We start from the raw sequence: 20,781 nt of genomic DNA on the forward strand, positions 1-20,781 counted from the left end.
AAATGATGTTATTTGTGCGGACTGACGACATGGGGAGAAGTGTACAGAATCTTTATCCAGGAACAGAATGATGGGCCGAAACCAAATCTTTCCAGGACCGTTTATAAATAGGTCCTTTCAATTCGATCAAATGCCTTTTCAGCATTGAGTAAAATAACAATCTCAGGTTGAAATGTAAAGGGCAATATTGTCTCCAGGCGTTGTGCAAAAGCTTTACTGAGGGTTTTATAGTCGCATGACAACAAACTTATCGGCTTATAGCTTCCACACTCCATGGGGTCCTTGTCCTTCTTAAGTAAGACTGATACAAACCCTAACCCCCTGGGTTAGGGTTGGTGACATGTCATTATTACAATTTTCAGCAAATACCTGTTTAAGGATAGGGGAAAATTTGGACAAGAATGCTTTATAAAAGAGCCTGGGGCCTTTCCATTTTCCATTGCGTTAATCTGATTTCTTCTATGGAGATTGGGCTGTCTAGGGCAATTCAATGTTCAGAGCTGAGGCTGGGACTATCTAGTTTATCAAGGATCATGCAAGAATCGTCTTGGAGAGCCTCCAAGACGATGTGTAAAGGTAAGAGTAAAACTGTTTGAATTTATTGTTAATGTCTTGAGGGTTGCATGAGGTCAAGCCTGGTGCAATATTAATTTCTGGTATTGTATTTTGGGCGTAGCTGGGGAGCTAGTAGTCTGTTTCTCTCTGTGTTCATACATGCTCTGTCTTGCTTTTAATAGTTGTTGTTCAGCCTGTTTGGTGGAGAGGTTCTCAAATTCAGATTGTAGTAGTTGCCTTTCCTTATAGAGGTCTGGGTTTGGAGAAGTTGCATATCTCAAGTCAATATCTGAAATGAGGTGGGATAGCTTAGAGAGACGTCTGCTGTTTGTTCTCGTATGCAGCATATGAATAAGGAGCTGTCTTTTCTGGATTTCTGGCTTTTCAGGTGTCCATTAGACCAGCGGTTGTCGTGGCAATTCCTCTAGAGATGTTGCGTCTAGGACAGATTTCTAAAAGCAAAAAGCATACAATAATTGTAGACAATTACCCTATTTTAATGCATGCATACATTAGACACCTCTCTAGCAGAGTGAGTCCAGAATACAGTTAGAGAGAGCTATTTAAACACAGTTTCACATCCTCCCCACATTGTAGATGTCAATAATCCAATCAGGTAATGTTTACCCAAGTCACAGAGTTGCCTGTGTTCTCATCAAGCAGAATAATGCATAAGGGGATGCCCTCTCCCTTGTGACTGGTTTGCCCAAGCAGAAAGGTTAACATTTAGATCAGGGATGGGCAGCATGCGTTATTTTTTTTCCTGCTTGACCTGCCCCCAGCAGAGCAGCGAGACCTCAAGGCCCTGACCAGGACCTTGAGAGGCACTGGAGAGAGGCACTGGAGAGAGGCACTGCAGAGGCAGTTCGGGCAGCAGACCTTCACCGACCAGAGGTGCTAGCGGTCCTGGGAGGGGACAACCACTTTAGCCTCTCCATGGCCGGTGCGCCCTGGTTGGTGGACCGGGCCGCATTGGGGGCCTGTACGTTGGCTTCAGCCTCGATGGTCGCCCCTGCAGTGCCCTGGTGGACACCGGGTCGACCATCTCCCTGGTAACAGTGGTACATCCTGGCGTCCTCCCAAGGGCATGGATGCCAACCAACGTCCGGCTGACGACGGTGACAAGAGCCGAGAACGGGAGGAAGTGGCTGGTCGTCGAGGTGGGAGACCGGGAGGTGGAGCATGGGTTCTTGCTTGCGTACATCCACGACCCGGGTATCATTGGCCTGGACCTGCTGACCCATTAGGGAGCCCGGAGTAATGTGTCGGGTGGCCATCACCCTCAGCATGGTGCTCCAGTCCGGGCAGGGGAAGAACGTGGTCCAGAAGACCAGGCCAACACACGGACCACACAACACAGGCATGAAGCGCCACCGCCACTGAGGCACGTGTGTGGGGTATTTGGTGTGTGTTATGCCGCATTTCCACCGCCAGTACCAGCTCGACTTGACTCGACTCGCCACGCCTTTTTTGCGTTTCCATTGGCAAAAAAAGTACCCGGTACCTAGTACCGGGTACTTTTTTTTAGTACTACCTCCGTCGAGGTTCCAAGCGAGCGGAGTAGGTACTTTTGTGTGACGTAAACAGGCTGCTGGTAACTGATTGGCCAGCGGCTGTAAATGGGAATAATCACTCCAAGTTGTGTCCAGCGTGGCTGGAGTCCACAAACCCGCTCCCGAGGGGGACACTGATCAGCGTTTCGCCGTGTGTGTCGCTCCTTTCCCGGGGCTAGAGTTAGGCTGCGCGTGGTTGTGTGTGTCCGGCGTGGTTGTGTGTGTCCGGCGTGGTTGTGTGTGTCCGGCGTGGCTGGAGTCCACGGACCGGCTCCAGAGGATCAGCGTTTCGCTGTTTCGTTCTGTTGTGTCGTTCCTTTCCTAGGGCTCGAGTTTCGCCTCCATCAACGTTACCGTATGACAACAATAGACGCGCGTATTTTATTTCCCATCATAACCTTTCCCGGAAATCAGGAAATAGTCTTGATCAGATTCAGATTTCCCGGGAATCGCGTCTCCCGTGATTAAAACCTAATGACGACCCGCCCATGGTGGAGAGGTTCTTTTCTACGACCCGCCCACATTGAAGAGGTACTTTTTTAGATGGAAACGCGCCTGGAACCGAGTCGAGTCAAGGCGAGTTGAGTTGAGTCGAGTCGAGCTGATACTGTCGGTGGAAAAGCGGCATTAGTGTCTGTGTGCTGTGTGTAAATGTAGGCAACTCGTAGGGGTTGTGCGGTGTATGGGGCACGAGAGTTGCGAACTGCTTTAAATCTGGTCTCCCGTCTGATCATTCCCGTGCTGCTCGCCACAACATTACATGTGGCAGTAGTTATATAAATTATGTTTTTTTGGATCATCATAGAAGAAATACGCATCAATCCAACTCAACACAATAACTAGCAAGTTAGTTGAGGAAAAAGGTTAGATTCATCCTTGTTTGCTTAAGATATACATCAAAGTACGTCAAAGTTTCTAAATGTAAATGCTACCTATAACCACCTGTTGCTACTGCTAATAAAACATTTACTTTGTGTCGTTTTATCAGTCTTTTATAGTAGTATGGGGGGCTACATAAAAAGTGAGTCAAATATAAATATATAGGAATATGCAGATGGGGAAGCTTTTTTTTTTTTTATGTATTTTTGTATAAAATAAGGTTGACTTTATAAGAAGGGTGGAAAGAAGTAGGCCAGTACAAGTATGAATTAATAGCACCCTTACTATTGATTCTATAACCTGCTGTAAACATCGTCCCAATTTTTTTCCTCCTTTGTAGTTTTGAGATAACACTTGGGATATATTGAGATATATTTCATTTATACACAGAATTAGATGTTATAATCCCTTGTGCCAAAATCCAAGGAAAACACATATTCAGAAGCCCCTGCCCAAACTAAATTTGCAAGCACGCTGGCCACTAAGCTACCAACCAATGGAAAAAAGTACTTTTATTTTAGTTAAATGTGTGTACATGTATATATATATGTAGGCTATATGTTAATATGTATGTCTCGGCCTGTATATTAATTTGTAATCATTACGTGGTGTTTTCAGCTACATATTCAATATATAATGTTACAATTATATCTCAAATATCCCATATTTTTATTATTATTAATTTCATAACCAAAGTTTTGTATGATGACGGTGCTGCGCCTCTGGAACCTTTCACTTCTCGCGATACTCTCCGAAGAGCAGTGGGGCGGTAGTAAATAGACGGCGCGCTGGTCTGAGAGGAGATCAAGATCACTACTCTTATACAATACTTATTCTTATTATAATACCGGCCATTATACACACTGAACCTTCAGTTGGCTCACCAGCTTTGCTTTTGAGACTGAGCGGACTGTCTCCCCAAACACACATTTTAATTACCTAACGAATAAATGATGAATTTACGCACGAGACATTTGGTTAGTAAAAGGCATTACTTTTCTTTGCGCGCGTTGCACAAGTCTGCATCCAGCGATGCGCCTCCGATCACCGCGGCCAGGGAGGAGACCCTTCGCACGGGTCTGATCCGACCGGAGACCCTGGAAGATGTGTCCCGGGTGAAGACTCTCAAGGAGATGCCCGGACCAAGCACGTTTCGTAATCTGGTGGAGTTCTTCTATCGTGACGGATTTAGCAGAATCCACGAGATCCAGGTAAGACATTGTTTTATTAATCTTTTCTAACTTTCTCGCATTTCAAAGTGGGCAAATGTTAAAACCAAGAAGACATTTTTGTGCGTGCCAATATCAATCACAGCTTCAAGGCTCAAATGTTGGTCACTTCATTTCCTGCATTCTGGTGAATTTTTCTGCAGACAAATATTGCCCTTTCTGCATAAATGTATGGTGGAAATGTCTTTATTGATGTGAGGTAACACTCAAAATAGGGCCTATTTAATATAGGCCCTATTTTAAGTTGTGGGCTTGTTGTGGGCTTCTTTGTTATATTTCAAATATTACTATTGTAATAAAATCACAATATTATTAGTACAACTGCATTAAAAGAGTATTAGTAGGGCCTACAAATGAGTAAAAGTAAAAAAGAAAAAGAAAAAGGGGGTTCATCCATAGTAAGTAATATGGATGGACCGCGCCTCTAGTATTCGCCTATACCACGGGCAGGAGCCTGGTGATGCAAGAGGAGTCCCATTTCTCATTGTGATTACATTGGAAGTTCACAACTCGGTTGAGTTCTGCTTTTATAATCTGTCCCTGCTCACTGTATTGTCGCAAAACTCCTTCCTGTGGGTTTTGACTTTTCTTTTGCCTTTGCAAAAAATTGAGTCTTTGACAGTTGTAACATCCTGGATGTCTCCAAAAAGTGGATCTGACAGTATCTTCACTGTCTCTCTATGAATTTGAAAATCTGTCTCGATGTCCATGCTGCTCCCGTAGCTGACATGCCCTATTCCTCCACTTGTCTCTGAACTTGTAAGACCGTTTCAGAAGGATGGTCTTCATTTTAGAAAGATTTCCTCCATATAGGTGAGATGTTCCATTGCATTGCAACAGCCTCTAAAGAACAGCGAGAATGCTTGCAATGCTTTCACATCCTCTGATTTGATCACTTACTTCTTATGTTCATTACCAAAATGTTCTTTAAGCAAATCTTTTGCTCTTTGATAGCCCTTAGCTGGAAGCATATGTTGGCAGCTGCGGTGGGCTAGAATATGCAAGCAGTCACCGTAGTCATCTGACTTTCTTTACACTCTGACTTTCTTTCATCACAATGCTCTGATAAAAACTTCATACTGCAAAGGATCACCATCACGAACAGGAATGTCACTTGGTGGTAAAGTAGGAGAGAGATTCTGTTGAACCAGAAGAGCATTGATGTCATTTTGCCTCTGTATAAGGTTACAAATATCACCTTGGTTTCCATCATTCAGTAAAGAACAATAAGAGTATTGTGTTAAATGGGACGTATCATGATGAACAGATGGACCATGAGTTGTTCGCTTTGGTCTAACAACCTGTTGCTGGAAGGATGATTCAATTCCCATCATTATATTCTGACTTTGCTGCTCAGCAAGGCATATTTGCTTGTGAGCAGTTCCTTTACTGAAATAATAATTCCCTGTTACCCTTTTTTTCTTTTCAGAATACTTTCCAACAGCGCCATCTTGTGACTGAATGTCATTTTGACATATAATTACATATTTGTTCACTATCCCTTAAAGACCCCTCCCTATAAACCAACCCAAGCCAATTAGCAGTGCTGATTTAATTTGATTTTACATCCCCCAAATCAAATGCAAGAAACTGGAAGCCGTCTGACATCACTTTTTTGTTTATTTCAAAAGGACACTTTATTACATTGCCTGATAACAAGTATGGGATAATTTTACCATAGGGTTGGAGGAAGTATAATCATTATCTTGCCCATATGAATGAAGTGTGGAATAGGCACAACAAAGCACTAGATTCTCAGTGACATCCACATGTGGCACTTGTTTACACCTTCTGCTGCTACCAAGATGAACCTTGTTTACTTAGCTGCCTTCAAGGGGAACCCTAGAACTGTAAATCTCTCGATATGTGGTTCACCTCATCTTGACAGGAAAAGACAGGGAGGGCTTTATGACATCTACATGTAAATGTAGATGTCATTCACACCTTCTTCTGCCCCGGGGATGAACCCTGTATGCTTAGCTTACTCCAAGTTGTCCACTGAAGCTGTACCCCAAGAAGAAAGAAGCCCCCTGCATTCTTTCTCTCACTTTACTTATAGGCCTACTGACTGATATGTTAAGCTGCACTAGTCAAAGTTACTGTCAAAGTCAAACATTTTCTGCATTATGAATGTATTCCACAACAGGCTGGTCACATACAACGTGAGTATGATATCTTACGAAAGGTTATGCAAAAAAAAAAAAAAAAAATCTTCCTAGGCAATGCTAGGAGAGATTCCTGCGAATGTCTGGCAACATGAATGATCAGTGAGGAAGTCCCATAAACTGCAGAACCAGAAAACATTAGCATTATGCAATATTATGCTTGTTTCGGCATTAAAATGCGCTTTGATATCATTTCTAGTGAGATATGTGCTTTTTATTGTCATAATCTACCTCAGTGATTGTATATGATGTTTAGTGAGTTGAACTCGTAGTTCTTTTCATGCTGATTTGGGGATTTAAAGGGAATATAATCGGGGTAGGGTGTATTCTGTTTAAGAAATAACCAAAATTTGATATTTTATTACACAATACGTGTAACCCACCAGTTTGTGTTTTACCATTTGCGCTTGTTTACGACCTGTGGCGATTATTGCCTTTTGTGTACCATGCAAGCATTATAATATCACATGTTACATATCCATGTATTTAATACATGAACATGTAACATAAACACAATATTCTGAACAGCCCCGGAAAATGATTGATTCTGGGTTCCTGTGATAGGATCGTGACTCTGTGATGAGGATCATGTGTATCATTTGTGATGACGATGAAGAGTGCATCTTCCCTGCGTCTCTAGATGGAGCACCGTCAGAAGTACGGGAAGATTTTCAAGTCTCGCTTCGGGCCCCAGCTGGTGGTGTCCATCGCTGACCGCGACTTGGTAGCCCAGGTGCTGCGGGCCGAGGGAGCCACACCCCAGAGGGCAAACATGGAGTCCTGGAAGGAATACCGTGACATAAGGGGCCGCTCCACCGCACTCATCTCTGCGTGAGTGACCTTTGACCCATGAAGCTGAAGTAGACTAGCTGTAAGCCCGCTACGGATTATAAATACAGGTTATCTTCTCCATGTGCCTTTTAAAATATCATGTAAAAGGTCTAGTGATATTTGGAGAGGGCTGAGGATAGGGATGCATGATCCTATACTTGCCTAATATGTGGTGTGGGTGCCAACACTGGCCTCATATGCTAATGAGAGTGTTGGAGTCTTTAGAGTGTGGGGTGCATAAGATGTTGGGGCTAGGGATAGTTTAAAACGCCTCTGTTTTGTAACTTAAGGCACAGCCACACCGAGTGTTTCTGTCCTCACTCTCAGAAAACGGGACATTATGATGCCTTGATTTTCTACGACCGACCCTTCACCCTACAGGGAGTTTAAATTGTAAGAGTAAGAGTTTTTAAAGTCATTAGAACGTGGGATATATAACATCTTTCTAGTGTTGTGGTACATAGCACCGTGTAACGTGTGAAGGTTATGAGTGTAATTCATTTAACAAAAGTTGTGTTGCTCTTTGTGTGCTGCAGGGAGGGCGAGGAATGGCTGAAGATGCGTAGTGTGTTGCGGCAGCTGATCATGCGACCGCGAGACGTGGCCATGTTCTCAGAGGATGTGAACCTCGTGGTGGACGACCTGGTGAAGAGGGTCAGCTTCCTACGCAGCCGATCACCTGATGGGGAGTCTGTGGTCAACATCAATGACCTGTTCTTCAACTACGCCATGGAGGGTAGGGGATGATTTCACACAACAGACTTGCCAAATAGGACGCTTCCTATGTGCAGAAAAACCGACCCAACCGACCCAACCGGTATGAGAATAGGAGAGTCTTCTCCCTATCCTTCTTACTCTCCTCCCTCCTTCCTTTCTTCCTTCTCCTCTCTCCCTCTCCCTCTTCCTCTCCCTCTTCTCCCTCTTCCTCTCTCACCCTCCATCTCCTTCCTATCCTCCTCCTCTCTTCTCTCTCTTCTTTCTTCCTCCTCCCTTCTCCTCTCCTGTTTGTGGAAAGAAGTAATAGTTCATGTAAAACTGGATGTGTGAGACATTGCAGTAATGGGGGAGTAAGGTTGTTTCCAGTTGGCTGATGAAGGAATGTTGGATATCAAGGAGATGTACTGTAGGATAGGAAAGGTTAATAACTACCATATGTTTCAATGCTTTCTGGCAAGGGTTCAAATTCCAGCCATAACTCATTGGAACTCATTGTTGTTGATTTCTATGCTTAAAGTACAGCTGGCCTGCCTCAATGAGTCGAGGGGAGGAGAGGGGAAGGAGGAAGAGACTGACTCTGGACTCAGATTGATGTAAAAAGTATTGTCTTCGTAACAAAAAAAAGCTGATGACATGATTTAGACATGCAGGTGGGATGAAGGGAAGCGGGGGACTTCATTGGTCTTGTCTCCCAGCTCGACTGAGGGCACGCAAAAATGTGAAACTTCAAAGGAGCCGGCTAGCCTAGCTACTGGCTTGGCTTGTCATTAGCTTCAAAGCCTAGCAACCCCGCTCCAAGCTCCTGGCTTGGTAGGTTATTAGCCTCTGTCTGGTAACCAGCACGCCGGGTAATCAATGACCAGCCGTACCAGCAGCTGATCCAGCGGGCTGCTAGCCTCTGTGTGCTGCAGCCTCTGGAGCTAATGACCAGCCAAGCCAGTAGCTGATCCAGCGGGTTGCTAGGCCGCCTCCACGTCAAAAATACGTCCAAAACTTTAAGTTTACAAGTCATAATAATGTGTTTATTCCATCTGCGTCCTCTTCAGGAATGGCCACCATCCTGTATGAGACTCGTCTGGGCTGTCTGGAGGAGGAGGTGCCGAGAAAGACGCAGGACTACATCACTGCTCTGCACCTCATGTTCAGCTCCTTCAAGACCACCATGTACGCCGGGGCCATCCCGCGGTGGCTCCGGCCTGTCCTGCCGGGGCCCTGGGAGGACTTCTGCAGCTCCTGGGACGGCCTTTTCAACTTCAGTAAGGAATCTGTGATGTGTGCGTGTGTATTATGTTGTGGGGTCTTGAGCAGTTTGTGTGTTTTGTGTTTATGGGTGTGTGTGTTGTGTTGTGTGTTGACTTGTGTTTGTATTTTGATTGGTTGTGTGTTTTTGAATGATGCTTCTGCACAATCTCTCACTCTCTTCTTCTCTCCCCTGCTTTCTTCTCTGCCTCCCCTACCACCCTTCTCCAGGTCAAGTCCATGTCAGTAAGAGGTTGAAGGAGGTCAAAGGTCAGACAGAGCGGGGGGAGGAGGTAAAGGGGGGTCTCCTCACCCACATGCTGGTTACCATGGAGATGAGCCTGGAGGAGATCTATGCCAACGCGACGGAGATGCTACTGGCAGGCGTCGACACGGTGTGTGTGTGTGTGTGTGTGTGTGTGAGAGAGGGTGTGTCAAAGGATGGCCTGGTTTTGTTTCAATGTGTTTGTGACAGAGACTGTGTGTGTGTGTTTGTGTATAATGTTGCATTTCAAGGATTGTGTTCTTTGGCACCAACGTCAGGGAGTCAGCCAAAGGTCAGCACATAGGCACACAGGGCCCCCCCCAATTTTTTTTTTTTTTAATTCAAGTTCAGTAAACCACACTTAAGTGTTTCACTTCAAATATGAGAGTTTAAAATAGATTTGTGATTTCAGTACCCTCTGAGGTTAAAAAGACACTGGTTTGGGGTAAATGACAACTATATTAATACAGGGGTGGATGACCCTCTCAATGGGGCCCCAGATCAAATACAGAATGTGATATTTCTTAATATGGCTTCCTTAATCATACAAAATGGGTTATGGGTTGATGAATGGGGCCCCCCAGGTAAATATCACACGATATGTGATGTGATATATCTGAAAGCCCTCTAAATCATGAAATTCTACTTATGCCACAATGTCTGTGTGGAACCCTTAATGTATCTAATCAAATATGGACCAAAATATAGGCTAGGCCTTTAAATTAGACTTATGGTTTGGGGGCAGCTAAACCCAGTGGTATATTAGTTTGCTTATGCAGGCCATGCAAGTCAGGTTATAGGCTATGAATCTGAACGAATTAAGGTATCGCCCATCTCCAGCTGGCCATCCCCAAGATGCACCAGAATACAGGAAATCCCATCTATCAAATTCAAAAATTTCTGGGGGAGGACCCCCAGACCCGCCCCCACTCCCCCATTTACACCCACTTTTGCACAAATTGGAGGAGGGTAGTAGTAGTAGTAGTAGTTCACAATCCATTCCTGTATTAATGCAATTTATAATGTGACATGGTGTGCCGTTTGTGTCAATAATCATCAAGCACAGTCTCCTCGGTGGTGGGAGGGGGGGCCCTCGGTGGTGGGAGGGGGGGGCCCAAAGGCTTAAAACAAATTCTGCTTAGGGCCCCCAAAAAGCTTGGGCCGGCCCTGTACGCACACATACATTTACTCCATCGCTAAAGATGTTCTCACCCAGATCCGGTTTCTTGTTGGTTGGCTTGAGATTCTCACAGGGTGGGACCTTGTTTTTAGTTCAATGTGTCTCTGTCGCATGCACGCACACACACTATTTAGAACTTGTGTAACAACTTTGTTATACAACTTGCGTTACAACTTTGTTATACAACTTGTTTAACAGCTTTGTTATACAACTTGTATACAACTTTGTTATACAACTTGTATAAAAACTTGTTATACGGTACAAATGCATATATTGTGTGTGTGTGTGTGTTTGTGTATGTGAGGCCCCTCCTTTGGTCAAAATAAATAATGTGCCTCGCCTATCATGGACGAGGCCATCCGAGAACTGTCTCAAACAGCACCTTAGCCATGCCAATTGGCCATGTATTAGAGGCTGGACCTAAAAGGGATAGGTGGCCCCCTGACTACTATGGGATTCATATGGCACAGCATAAGGCATTTACCCAATCCCATGAGTTCTTACTGACAGAGGTCCCAGCGAGTCAGGTTCTAGTCTCCCTACAAGCTCTCAAATAAGAAGGCATTCCAGGAGCCGCCACACTAATTGGTGCGATCTCGAAACAAACATTCTTGAGGAATAGGAAAGGAGAGATGAGCTGAAGAAGCTTAGAGTGAGCCAGAGCTGTTCAGCATAGGCAAGAAGATGCACATAGGGAGAGAGAGAGAATTGTCAGAGTGGTTGACAGCAACCAATGCATTCATATTGAAGAACAAGAGCTCCAGTTAGCCTATCTTGTTTCTAGAATCCACAGCACTAACATCAAACACACATTTCAACTCCAATACACACTAACTAGAAACATACCCTTTCCCACTCAAATTCACACTAACTACAAACATATTAATTAGATAATGAATAGAGGAAAAAAACAATACAGATAATAATTAACATGGCTCATTATACCCATTCTGGCCTCAGACAGACTGGTCTGGTATTGGTAAAGTATTTTGGAAAGCCTTCTTCCACTGTCTGTTGTGGTAATGTGGTACAGTCTTTTGTGGGTTGAAACTGTCGCTGCCAAATAGAGATCCTTTGTTCTATATTCAGCTCAGTGTCTCTCTCTCAAATTACCCTCTCACTCTGGCTCTCCCTCCAGACATCGTTCACCTTGACCTGGGCCGTCTACATGCTGGCTCTGAACAAGGAGGTGCAGCAGGAGATCTATGAGGAGGTGCTGGGGGTCCTGGGGCCGGAGGAGACCCCCACCGCCGACCACGTTACTCGCCTCCCCCTCGTCCGAGGCCTCGTTAAGGAGACCCTCAGGTACACACAAATGACCCTGACTCACTGTCTATGTTTTAGAACTTATTTTATAACTGAAAACCATTTCACGAGTACGGACTATGCCTTTGCGAGGCATAGTCTGTTGTGCGGTGAAGAGGTCTGAAGTACGGACTACGCCTACGGACTTTACTGAAGACTTCTGTTGCGTGGTGAAGAAGTCTGAACTTTGGCTTGGACCTCTGGGTGGTGAGCTCTCTTCGTCTCAGGAGGTGGAGGGTTAGATGGTCGGGAGGCGGAGGATTAGATGGTAGGGAGGTGGAGGAAAAGAGGGTAGGGTGGGGGAGGGTTAGATGCGTGGCAGGTGGAAGGTTAGATGTTAGATGTTGTGCAGGTCGTGGGTTAGATGCTAGGAAGCTGGAGGGTTAGATGGCAGGCAGGTAGAGGGTTAGATGGCGGGCAGGTAGAGGGTTAGGTGGTGGGCAGGTGAAGGGTTTGATGCTAGGCAGGTGGAGGGTAGGGAGGTGGAGGGTTAGATGGTAGGGAGGTGATGGGTTAGAGCAGTGGTGGGGAACCTTTTTGACATCAAGGGCCGTATCAATTTTTGTAACTTGTTTCGGGGGCCCGCACATTTTTTAGGCCTATAAAAATAACCCCCTCACCACATAACTTGCATGCACAACGTTTTCTCTCTCTGAATGTGGTCTGGTGAAAGCGACATTCATTATCAACCTTTCGTTTCTTGGCGGATGCCATGCTAGCCGTCAATGGTTAGATTTAGAAATGACACTGCGACTTGTTTAGGCTAACCCAATGTGACCCTCAACATTCCAAAGTAAACGAAAAGGAAATTAACCTTTTTCTCCTTAATTCATTTTGTTCAATAGTTGTCACTTATGCTTGTATAACTATAATGTAGACTAGGCTATATGCTTTGTTAACGTTTTATTTAACAAAAAAAAAAAAAAAGGCTTTGATGGGCTGTATCCGGCCCGCGGGCCGTACATTCCCCACCCCTGAGTTAGACGGTAGGGGGGTGGAGGATAAAAGAGTAGGGTGGCGGAGGGTTAGATTGTGGGAAGGTGGAGGGTTAGATGTTAGGAAGGAGAGGCGGAGGCAGAGGGTGCGAGTGAAGAACGCTACGAGAGGCAGGTACAAAATGGGAGTTAAATAAATACAGGTTGTTACGTAAGTGAGTAACTCCATTTTAAATACAGGTGGTTATTTAGGTGGAATAACTATTATAGAATGGAATTTCAACTTTTTTATGTTGCTTGCTAACTTTGCACCGACGTAATTTTGTCTCTGCTTTGTGGTAGCTTCCTATTTCCGTGTTCAATTCCTGGTAGTTTCAGCGGTGGAGTTTGTGAACATGTGAATATATTCAAGGGCTGTTGCGGATGTAAACATGGTTTAAAGAGGCTGGAAGAGTTCCTCTCGTCCTGAAGGACCTACTCCCTTTGGCCCCTCGCTCTCTTTGTCTGCTCTTCCTGCTTGTCTTCCAGAGGGAATGGTTTAAAAGCTGTGTTTAGAGAGAGAGAGAGAGAGAGAGAGAGAAAGAGAAAGAGAGTCTTTGTGTGTCCGATGCAGGCTGTTTCCAGTTCTCCCTGGCAACGGGCGGATTACCCAGGATGACTTGGTGGTGGGAGGATACTTCATACCTAAAGGGGTGAGTAGGACACACATGCATACACATAATCATGCACACATTGCCTGTCACATATGACAAAATGTTGAGTCTCTGGATTAAAGCATCCTAAATGACCACCATGTGCTTCATGGTGCCAGACCCAGCTGGCTCTTTGTCACTACTCCACATCTATGGAGGAGCAGAACTTCCCGGACGCTGGAGACTTCCGCCCGGCACGCTGGGTCCGAAAAGACAACACGGACCGCGTCGACAACTTTGGCTCCATCCCGTTCGGCTACGGCCTCCGCAGCTGTATCGGCCGCAGGATAGCGGAGCTCGAGATGCACTTAGCCCTTGCAAGGGTAAGAGCAAAAACACACACACACGCGCACACACAGACAATCAGTGATGATGTTCAAGGGGTGTGTGGGCATATGTGTGTGTGTGTGTGTGTCTGTAACTGGTTGAATGTAAATGTTAAAAGTGTTTTATCTCCTCCTGTCAGCTGATCCAGAAGTTCAGCATCGACGTGTCCCCACTACTCTCCTCTGCGGTCAAAGCCAAGACCCATGGTCTGCTGTGTCCCGCGGCACCCGTACACATCCGGTTCAGAGACAGAGACACCTAGACCTGCTAGAGAAAGAGATAAGACACCCAGACAGACAGCATAGACCTAGACCATCTAAAGACATAGACCCCTATAGACATAGAGCAACTAGACCCACTACACCACCTTACAGACATAAACACTTAGAGATGTAGACATCTATTGACCTCGACCACATAGAGACATATGCCCCCTAAACACATAGACCCCCTAGAGACATAGACCCCCTACACCCCTACATTCTCTTACAGAGAAAAAGCACCTTGAGACAGATAAATCAAGAGACATAAACCCCCTATAGACCTGTACTACCTACCGACCGACTCCCTACACAACTACACCCAGTGTGCAAATAATGGGGGGGGGGGGGGGTGGGTCAGGGGGGCCGAGTTCCTAACCTAGAGACTGCTTTTTTGAATGAGTCTGCACAATTAGCGAGCGATCATGGTGATGATGGAATGATGATGTAACAATGTATAGAGTAATGTCTTTTTATAATTTTTAGTTGATGATGACATATGTTCGGTATTTATACTGTACTATAGTACACTGAATATTCACACTGTATATTACACCGAAAGATTGTTGTTGTTTTTAAGTATTAGTTTGCCCTGGTTTTAAAAAAAAGTTACAAAGTTTAAGGATGACACTGAATGTACTGATTATTTTAACTACGTTCATCTGGGTCTGTTTGCTGTATGCCATTGCAGTCAAATATTCACCCATTTTTTTTGGCAGCACAGATGTGTGAAATTTGGAAATATTCTTGTTTAGATAACTGATATTTCAGAGTACATTGTGTAGTGTTGCTCTTCGCATTACCAAACCCCCCCCCCCCAAAAAAAAAAAATGCAATCCAATGCCCAATGTTATCTGTTCGATGAAGATAGATAACATGAATGTGATGTAAAACCTTTTAAATGTTTTTAGGGAATAGGGACAGAACAATTAGGCCTGCCTTGTCTTTGTATACATGTTCAGTTGTACCCCTCTGATGTCTTTATTAACTTTGTGTGTCATTTAGTGCCATTGGCTGCCAATAAAACAATTCTTATTAAAAACATTCTTTGAGATTTTCTCTCAGCAAGAAGCCGGTTCAACCAATACAGGAAATAAGGACCACCGACAGCATCATGTATTTTATACATCATTTAAGCAAGGAGTACCAGGAGGGTGAACTGAGTTTGCCTATGTCTCTCTGTTAGTAGTCTAGTGTTTCTCAAACCAAGTCAGTATTAAAGCATAGTGTTTATACAACCCGACAGCAATCATCTGACCCATTTAGGAAGACGTGGTTATATGTACTTATACACTATTATATATATATTTATCTATAGACTAGTTATGTTATAGAACAACAACCTTCATCCTTGTTTGCTGAAGATATGGTTGTCAACTTTTTATCTTTGTATAAAACAAGGTCGAATTTATGAGAAGATACCAAACTACGCCAGTAGGGAGCGATAATGCAACAATGGTGAGGCAACCTGCCGTAAGCATTGTTCGGAATTGTTTTCCATTTTTATAGTTTTTTAGATAATACTGTAACGACCCTACCGGTAACTTAAGAATGTCCAGTCGCAAGTTCTTGTTAACCGTTTATTATCAACCTGGTCACCGAACCCGGAAAAACCAATACACACACAAAACCACCGGTTCACCGGCACACCCACCTGCACCCGCATCGCTTCCACGTGCAAGCCCCCACCCTCCTGTTCTCCCAAGCCCCGCCCCCAGCCGACCCGGCGACCCACTCCCCACACCGACCGGCAAGTAAACCCCACAACACATGCACATAGAACCGGCACAACAAAGTAACACAATGCAAACACATAACACAAAACACACAAACTCCCAAAGAGTCTCAGGGTCGCTACATTGCCTCCCCCCTTCAAAGTTCCTCGTCCTCGAGGGAACAAACAAAGTCCCGGAAGCGACCCGGAGCTCTCCTCTCCCTCCGAGGCCGTGTTGGGGCTGCGGGGGGCTGGGGAGAAGTGCCTGAGGCCGAGAGGGGCCCACAAGCATCAGACCCAGGGGGGGGCAGGGGGAAAGGGAGGGGCGGGGCCGGGGGCCAAGTTGCTGACTGTGGCGATTGACAGGGAGGGGGGACAGGGATAGGGTCCGGTGGGGGCCTAGGACCAGAACACTGAGGTGGGCGTGTCTGGGGCCCATTTGCACCGGTGCGGGGAGCCGCAGGGCTCGCGGGAGCAGGTTGAGGGGTGGCAGTGCCTCGATAAGGGGCCAACCTGTCTCTGTGGAGGGCCACCCTCCTTCCCCGAGGTGGTAGCTGGACCCGGTACACCACCTCCCCCATCCTCTCTAGGACCCTGCATGGCCCAATCCACTCGCTATCGAGCTTCGGGCATCTTCCCTTCTTTCTTTGCGGGCTGTAGGTCCAGACCAGCTCCCCAGCCTCAAAGTGCCTGCCACGAGAGCGTACATCATAGTTCCTTTTCTGCCTCACCCCTGCGCTCAGCAGCTGGCCCCTGGCAAAGGAGTGAGCCGTCTCCAGGCGGTCCTGGAGTCTCCTGGCGTACTCTGGGCCAGGAGGAACAGGGGGAGAATCGGGCGGCCGGCCAAACGCCAGGTCGGCCGGGGTGCGGAGCTCTCTGCCCAACATCAGCAGAGCAGGCGTGCAGGACGTCGACTCCTGGACAGCTGACCTGTAGGCCATGAGTACCAGAGGCAGATGAGTGTCCCAGTCCCGCTGATGCCTAGCCGAGACAATGGCCAGCTGCTGCTCCATACAGCGATGAAACCGCTCCACCAAGCCGTCACTCTGGGGGTGGAGGGGGGTAGTACGGGTCTTCTGCATGTCCAGCCTGCCACATAAAGCCGCAAAGACACGAAATCGAAATTTCTGCCCTGGTCGCTGTGGATGGACTCCGCTGCCCCAAAACGGCTTATCATCCCCCCGACTAAAGCGTCCGCTATGGTCTCCGCCTCCTGGTCAGGCAGAGCGTACGCCTCCGGCCACTTAGTAAAATAGTCCATGGCTGTGAGGACGTACTTGTTCCCCCTCTCTGTACAGGGTAGCGGGCCCACCACATCCACCCCAATCCTCTCCATAGGAAACCCCACAGGGCACTGCTGTAGCTGGGCATGGGACCTCCCAGCGGGGCCTTTGCGGGCTGTGCAGCCATCGCAGCGGCGACAGAAGTCCTCAACGTCCCTTTTGTGCTGCCCCCAGTAGAAGCCAAGGCGGAGGCGACGCAGGGTCTTTGACACCCCAAAGTGCCCCGAGCCCACAGCACCATGGACCGCTTGGAGCACTTCCCCACGCAGAGAGTGAGGCACCACGACCTGCCACCTAACTTCTCCGGTGGCAGGTTCCTTCCAGGCCCGCTGAAGCACGCCATCCCACAGCCGCAGGGCCTCAAACTTAGCCCACAGTCCCTTGGTGACCAGGGAGAGGACGGCCACGTCTTCCCAGGGGGGCCGCTGCTGTAGGTCCACCCACTGGAGCACTGGTCGAAGGTCTGGGTCCTCCTCCTGCTGCCGTCTCCACTCTGTAGTGTCGACCTCCCGGAGCTCACAGCAGACCGGGGACACCACCTCCACTGCAGAACATCCCTCGCCCTGGCTCCGCAGCTCCTTCTCACGGCTCTCCCTCTTTTCACAGTAGCGGCAGCCATCCTGACTGCAGGGGCGTCGGGAGAGAGCGTCTGCATTAGCATGGCGAGCCCCTGCCCTGTGCACCACACTGAAGCTGTAGGACTGCAGCTCCTCGATCCACCGTGCGACCTGCCCTTCTGGCTCCTTGAAAGACATGAGCCACTGGAGCGCGGAGTGGTCAGTCCTTACCGTGAAGCGCAGGCCGCAGAGGTAATATTTGAAGTGACGAACGGCTCTAACAATGGCCAGCAGCTCACGACGAGTGACGCAGTAGCGGCGTTCAGCTTTGTTGAATGTCCTGCTGTAATACGCCACCACCCGCTCCCCTTCCGGCCCCTCCTGTGCCAGCACGGCGCCATTGCCAACATTACTAGCGTCCGTGTCCAGGATGAAAGGCAGGGCAGGGTCAGGAGGGGAGAGCACCGGGGCTTTGGTGAGAGCTCCCTTGAGGGTCTCGAAGGCAGACTGGCAATCCTCTGCCCACACAAACTCCCTGTCCTTCTGTAGCAGGTGGAACAGGGGAGCGGCCACACAGGAGAAGCCCCTCACAAAGCGCCTGTAGTAAGACGCCAGTCCGAGGAAGCTCTTCAGCTGTCTGGTGTCAGTGGGGGTGGGCCAGTCCTGGACAGCTTGCACTTTGTCCCCCATGGTGCTAATGCCTTCCCCCCCCACCTTGTGTCCAAGGAAAGTTACCTCTCTCCTCATGAAATGGCACTTATCGGGATGGAGCTTCAAGCCCGCTGCAGCTACTCTCTCCAGAACCTGACGCAGCGAGGCAAGTGCTGTCTCGAAGGAGCCCCCGTGTGCCAGTATATCGTCCAGGTAGACGATACACTGCTGCCGGGGGATGCCAGTGAGCACTCTGTCCATCAGCCTCTCAAAGGTTGCAGGTGCATTGCAGAGGCCAAAAGGGAGGACCCGAAACTGCCACAATCCTCTGCTAGTGCAGAATGCAGTCTTGGGTCTGGCCTCAGGAGCAAGAGGACACTGGAAGTAGCCAGAGCGGAGGTCGAGTGAGGAGAACCAGGACGACCCAGCCACGACATCTAGGGCCTCATCGATGCGCGGGATGGGGTAGGAGTCCTTCCTCGTTACTGCGTTAAGTGGCCTGTAGTCAACACAGAATCTCCACTTACCCCCCTTCTTAGGCACCATCACCACGGCTGCTGCCCAGGGACTATCTGAGGGTTCTATGAGGCCCGCCTGCTGCATCTCCCACAGCGCCTGGTCCGCAGCCTCCTGTCGGGCCAAGGGCAGGCGACGTGGGCGCATTCTGATGGGCCTGGCATCCCCAGTGTCGATTTCATGCTGCACCAGGTGCGTCTGACCCACGTCGCTCTCGTTCAAGGCGAAGCTGTCCTTAAACTCTGCCAGTAGTCGCCACAGCTGCTCCTGCTGTTGAGGGTCGAGTCCATCACAGTGGCCCTGCCATATTGCCCGCACAGCAGACAGCACCGTCTCCTCTCCCGTCTGGGGGAGCTGGGCAGGGCAGGGGAAGGGGCCCAGGCACATGGAGGGGGGTGCCATGGTGGCAAGAGAGCAGTCTGCAGGGGCCACAACATTGACATGAGGGGATGGGGAGGAGGGGGGAGGGTTGTGGAAGGGGGACTGGGTCAATGGACAGGGATCGGGAAGCCAGGGTGGTTGGAAGGTCTTTGCAAGGGGGTGAAGGGCGCCGGGGACGTGTGACTGCTCCATCTGAGCCGTTGTCGGTGGGGGCCGGATGTAGGGTGTGTTTGGCGGGGCCATATAGACTGCGGGCCCTCCTTGGAAGCCAATCGCCCCCTTCTCCAGGTCCAGTTGGCAGCCTGTGCACCGCAGGAAGTCCAGCCCCAGGATACAGGGGTCCTGCACAGCTGCAACCCACACTGGGTGGAGGACAGTCTTTCCCCCTACGCAGATGGACAACAACCCCTTCCCTTTCATGGGAGCCCTCTCCCCCGTGACCGTGCGGAGCTGTACGGTTGTAGGCTGAAGTACTGTCCAGCTTGGCAAAATGTCTGGCCTCACCAGAGTCACAGTAGACCCTGTATCCACTAAAGCCAAACAGGCCACCCCCTCCACAGTGACAGGAATATGACAAAAGTCCCCCGCCCAGGTCCGCCCCACCACGACAACAGGCTCCGGGTCGCTGTCATCTGCTTCTGGGGGGGGTGGAGCCCCGCCCCCCCGGCTGTGATGGTGGGCTCCTCCAGACGATGACGGTGGGGGTACGGGGGCAGGGCCTCGCGTTTCCCCAATTACGCGGACCCTGACTCGTTTCCCTGGGCACTCGCAGCTTTAGGGCACTGTCTGACCAGGTGGCCAGGCTGCCCGCAGCCCCAGCAGACCCTCTGCCCCGGACGAGATGGGGAGCGGCGGTCCGCCTGCATAGAGACGGCGCGAACGAGTTCAGTGAGCTCGTCCACCCAGGCTGGCTTCTGTGAGTCCTCATTACCCTCCCTTGCCGATCTCACCATCGGCTGAGGAGCTGGATGACTGTCGATGGCTCCAGCCCACACCAGCTCCCTCTCTATGGCCATCTCCAGGGCCTCTTGCAAAGTCTGCGGGTGGGCTAGCTGGGTCTGCGTGCGTAGCTCTGTAGGGGAAAGGGCCTGGAGAAACTGATCCCGAGCGAGTTCGCTCTGCACGGCTGGTGGCATGTGGGCGTATGCTCGCCGAGACAGGCTCTCGATATCGTTGGCCAGGGCCCGCAGCGTCTCCCCCGGCTTCCTACGCCTATTACAGAGTTCTGAGCGCATTAGTCCCGGCCTAACACACAGTCCAAAACGCCTCTTCAGCGCCCCCACTAGGGCAGCATAGTCACCCCTGTCCTCTGGGCTAAGCAGCAACAAACATGACAACGCCTCGTCCGACAGACACATCGCAAGCTGCAGCGCTTTCTCCTTCACTGACCATCCGCCAGCATCGGCCAAAAGTTCAAATTGCGCGTGGAAAGCTTCCCAGTCAGCCTTACCGGTGTATCTAGGCGTCTTGATGGACACCGGGCTCGATGCGAGAAAGGCGCCGCCATGTCTGTAGCCGTCCTGTGGCGGCCACGGGCAGTCGGCGCT

At 48.7% G+C, this 20,781-nt stretch overlaps 1 protein-coding gene across 1 annotated transcript; it reads left to right on the forward strand.

Moving 5' to 3' along the window:
- Window positions 1-1,815: 1,815 nt before the first annotated feature.
- cyp27c1 (cytochrome P450, family 27, subfamily C, polypeptide 1) lies at window positions 1,816-14,273 on the forward strand (the record flags this gene model as incomplete). Its single annotated transcript, XM_084476354.1, has 10 exons — window positions 1,816-1,875; window positions 4,007-4,198; window positions 7,022-7,212; window positions 7,749-7,948; window positions 8,976-9,185; window positions 9,400-9,563; window positions 11,752-11,918; window positions 13,467-13,545; window positions 13,665-13,868; window positions 14,012-14,273. 10 exons carry the CDS (start codon window positions 1,816-1,818, stop codon window positions 14,132-14,134), a joined length of 1,590 nt encoding a protein of 529 aa, XP_084332480.1. The 3' UTR covers window positions 14,135-14,273.
- Between the last annotated feature and the right edge of the window lie 6,508 nt (window positions 14,274-20,781).

The sequence above is a fragment of the Micromesistius poutassou genome (assembly GCF_964030765.1).
Source record: "Micromesistius poutassou genome assembly, chromosome: 12".
Lineage (NCBI taxonomy): Eukaryota > Metazoa > Chordata > Actinopteri > Gadiformes > Gadidae > Micromesistius > Micromesistius poutassou.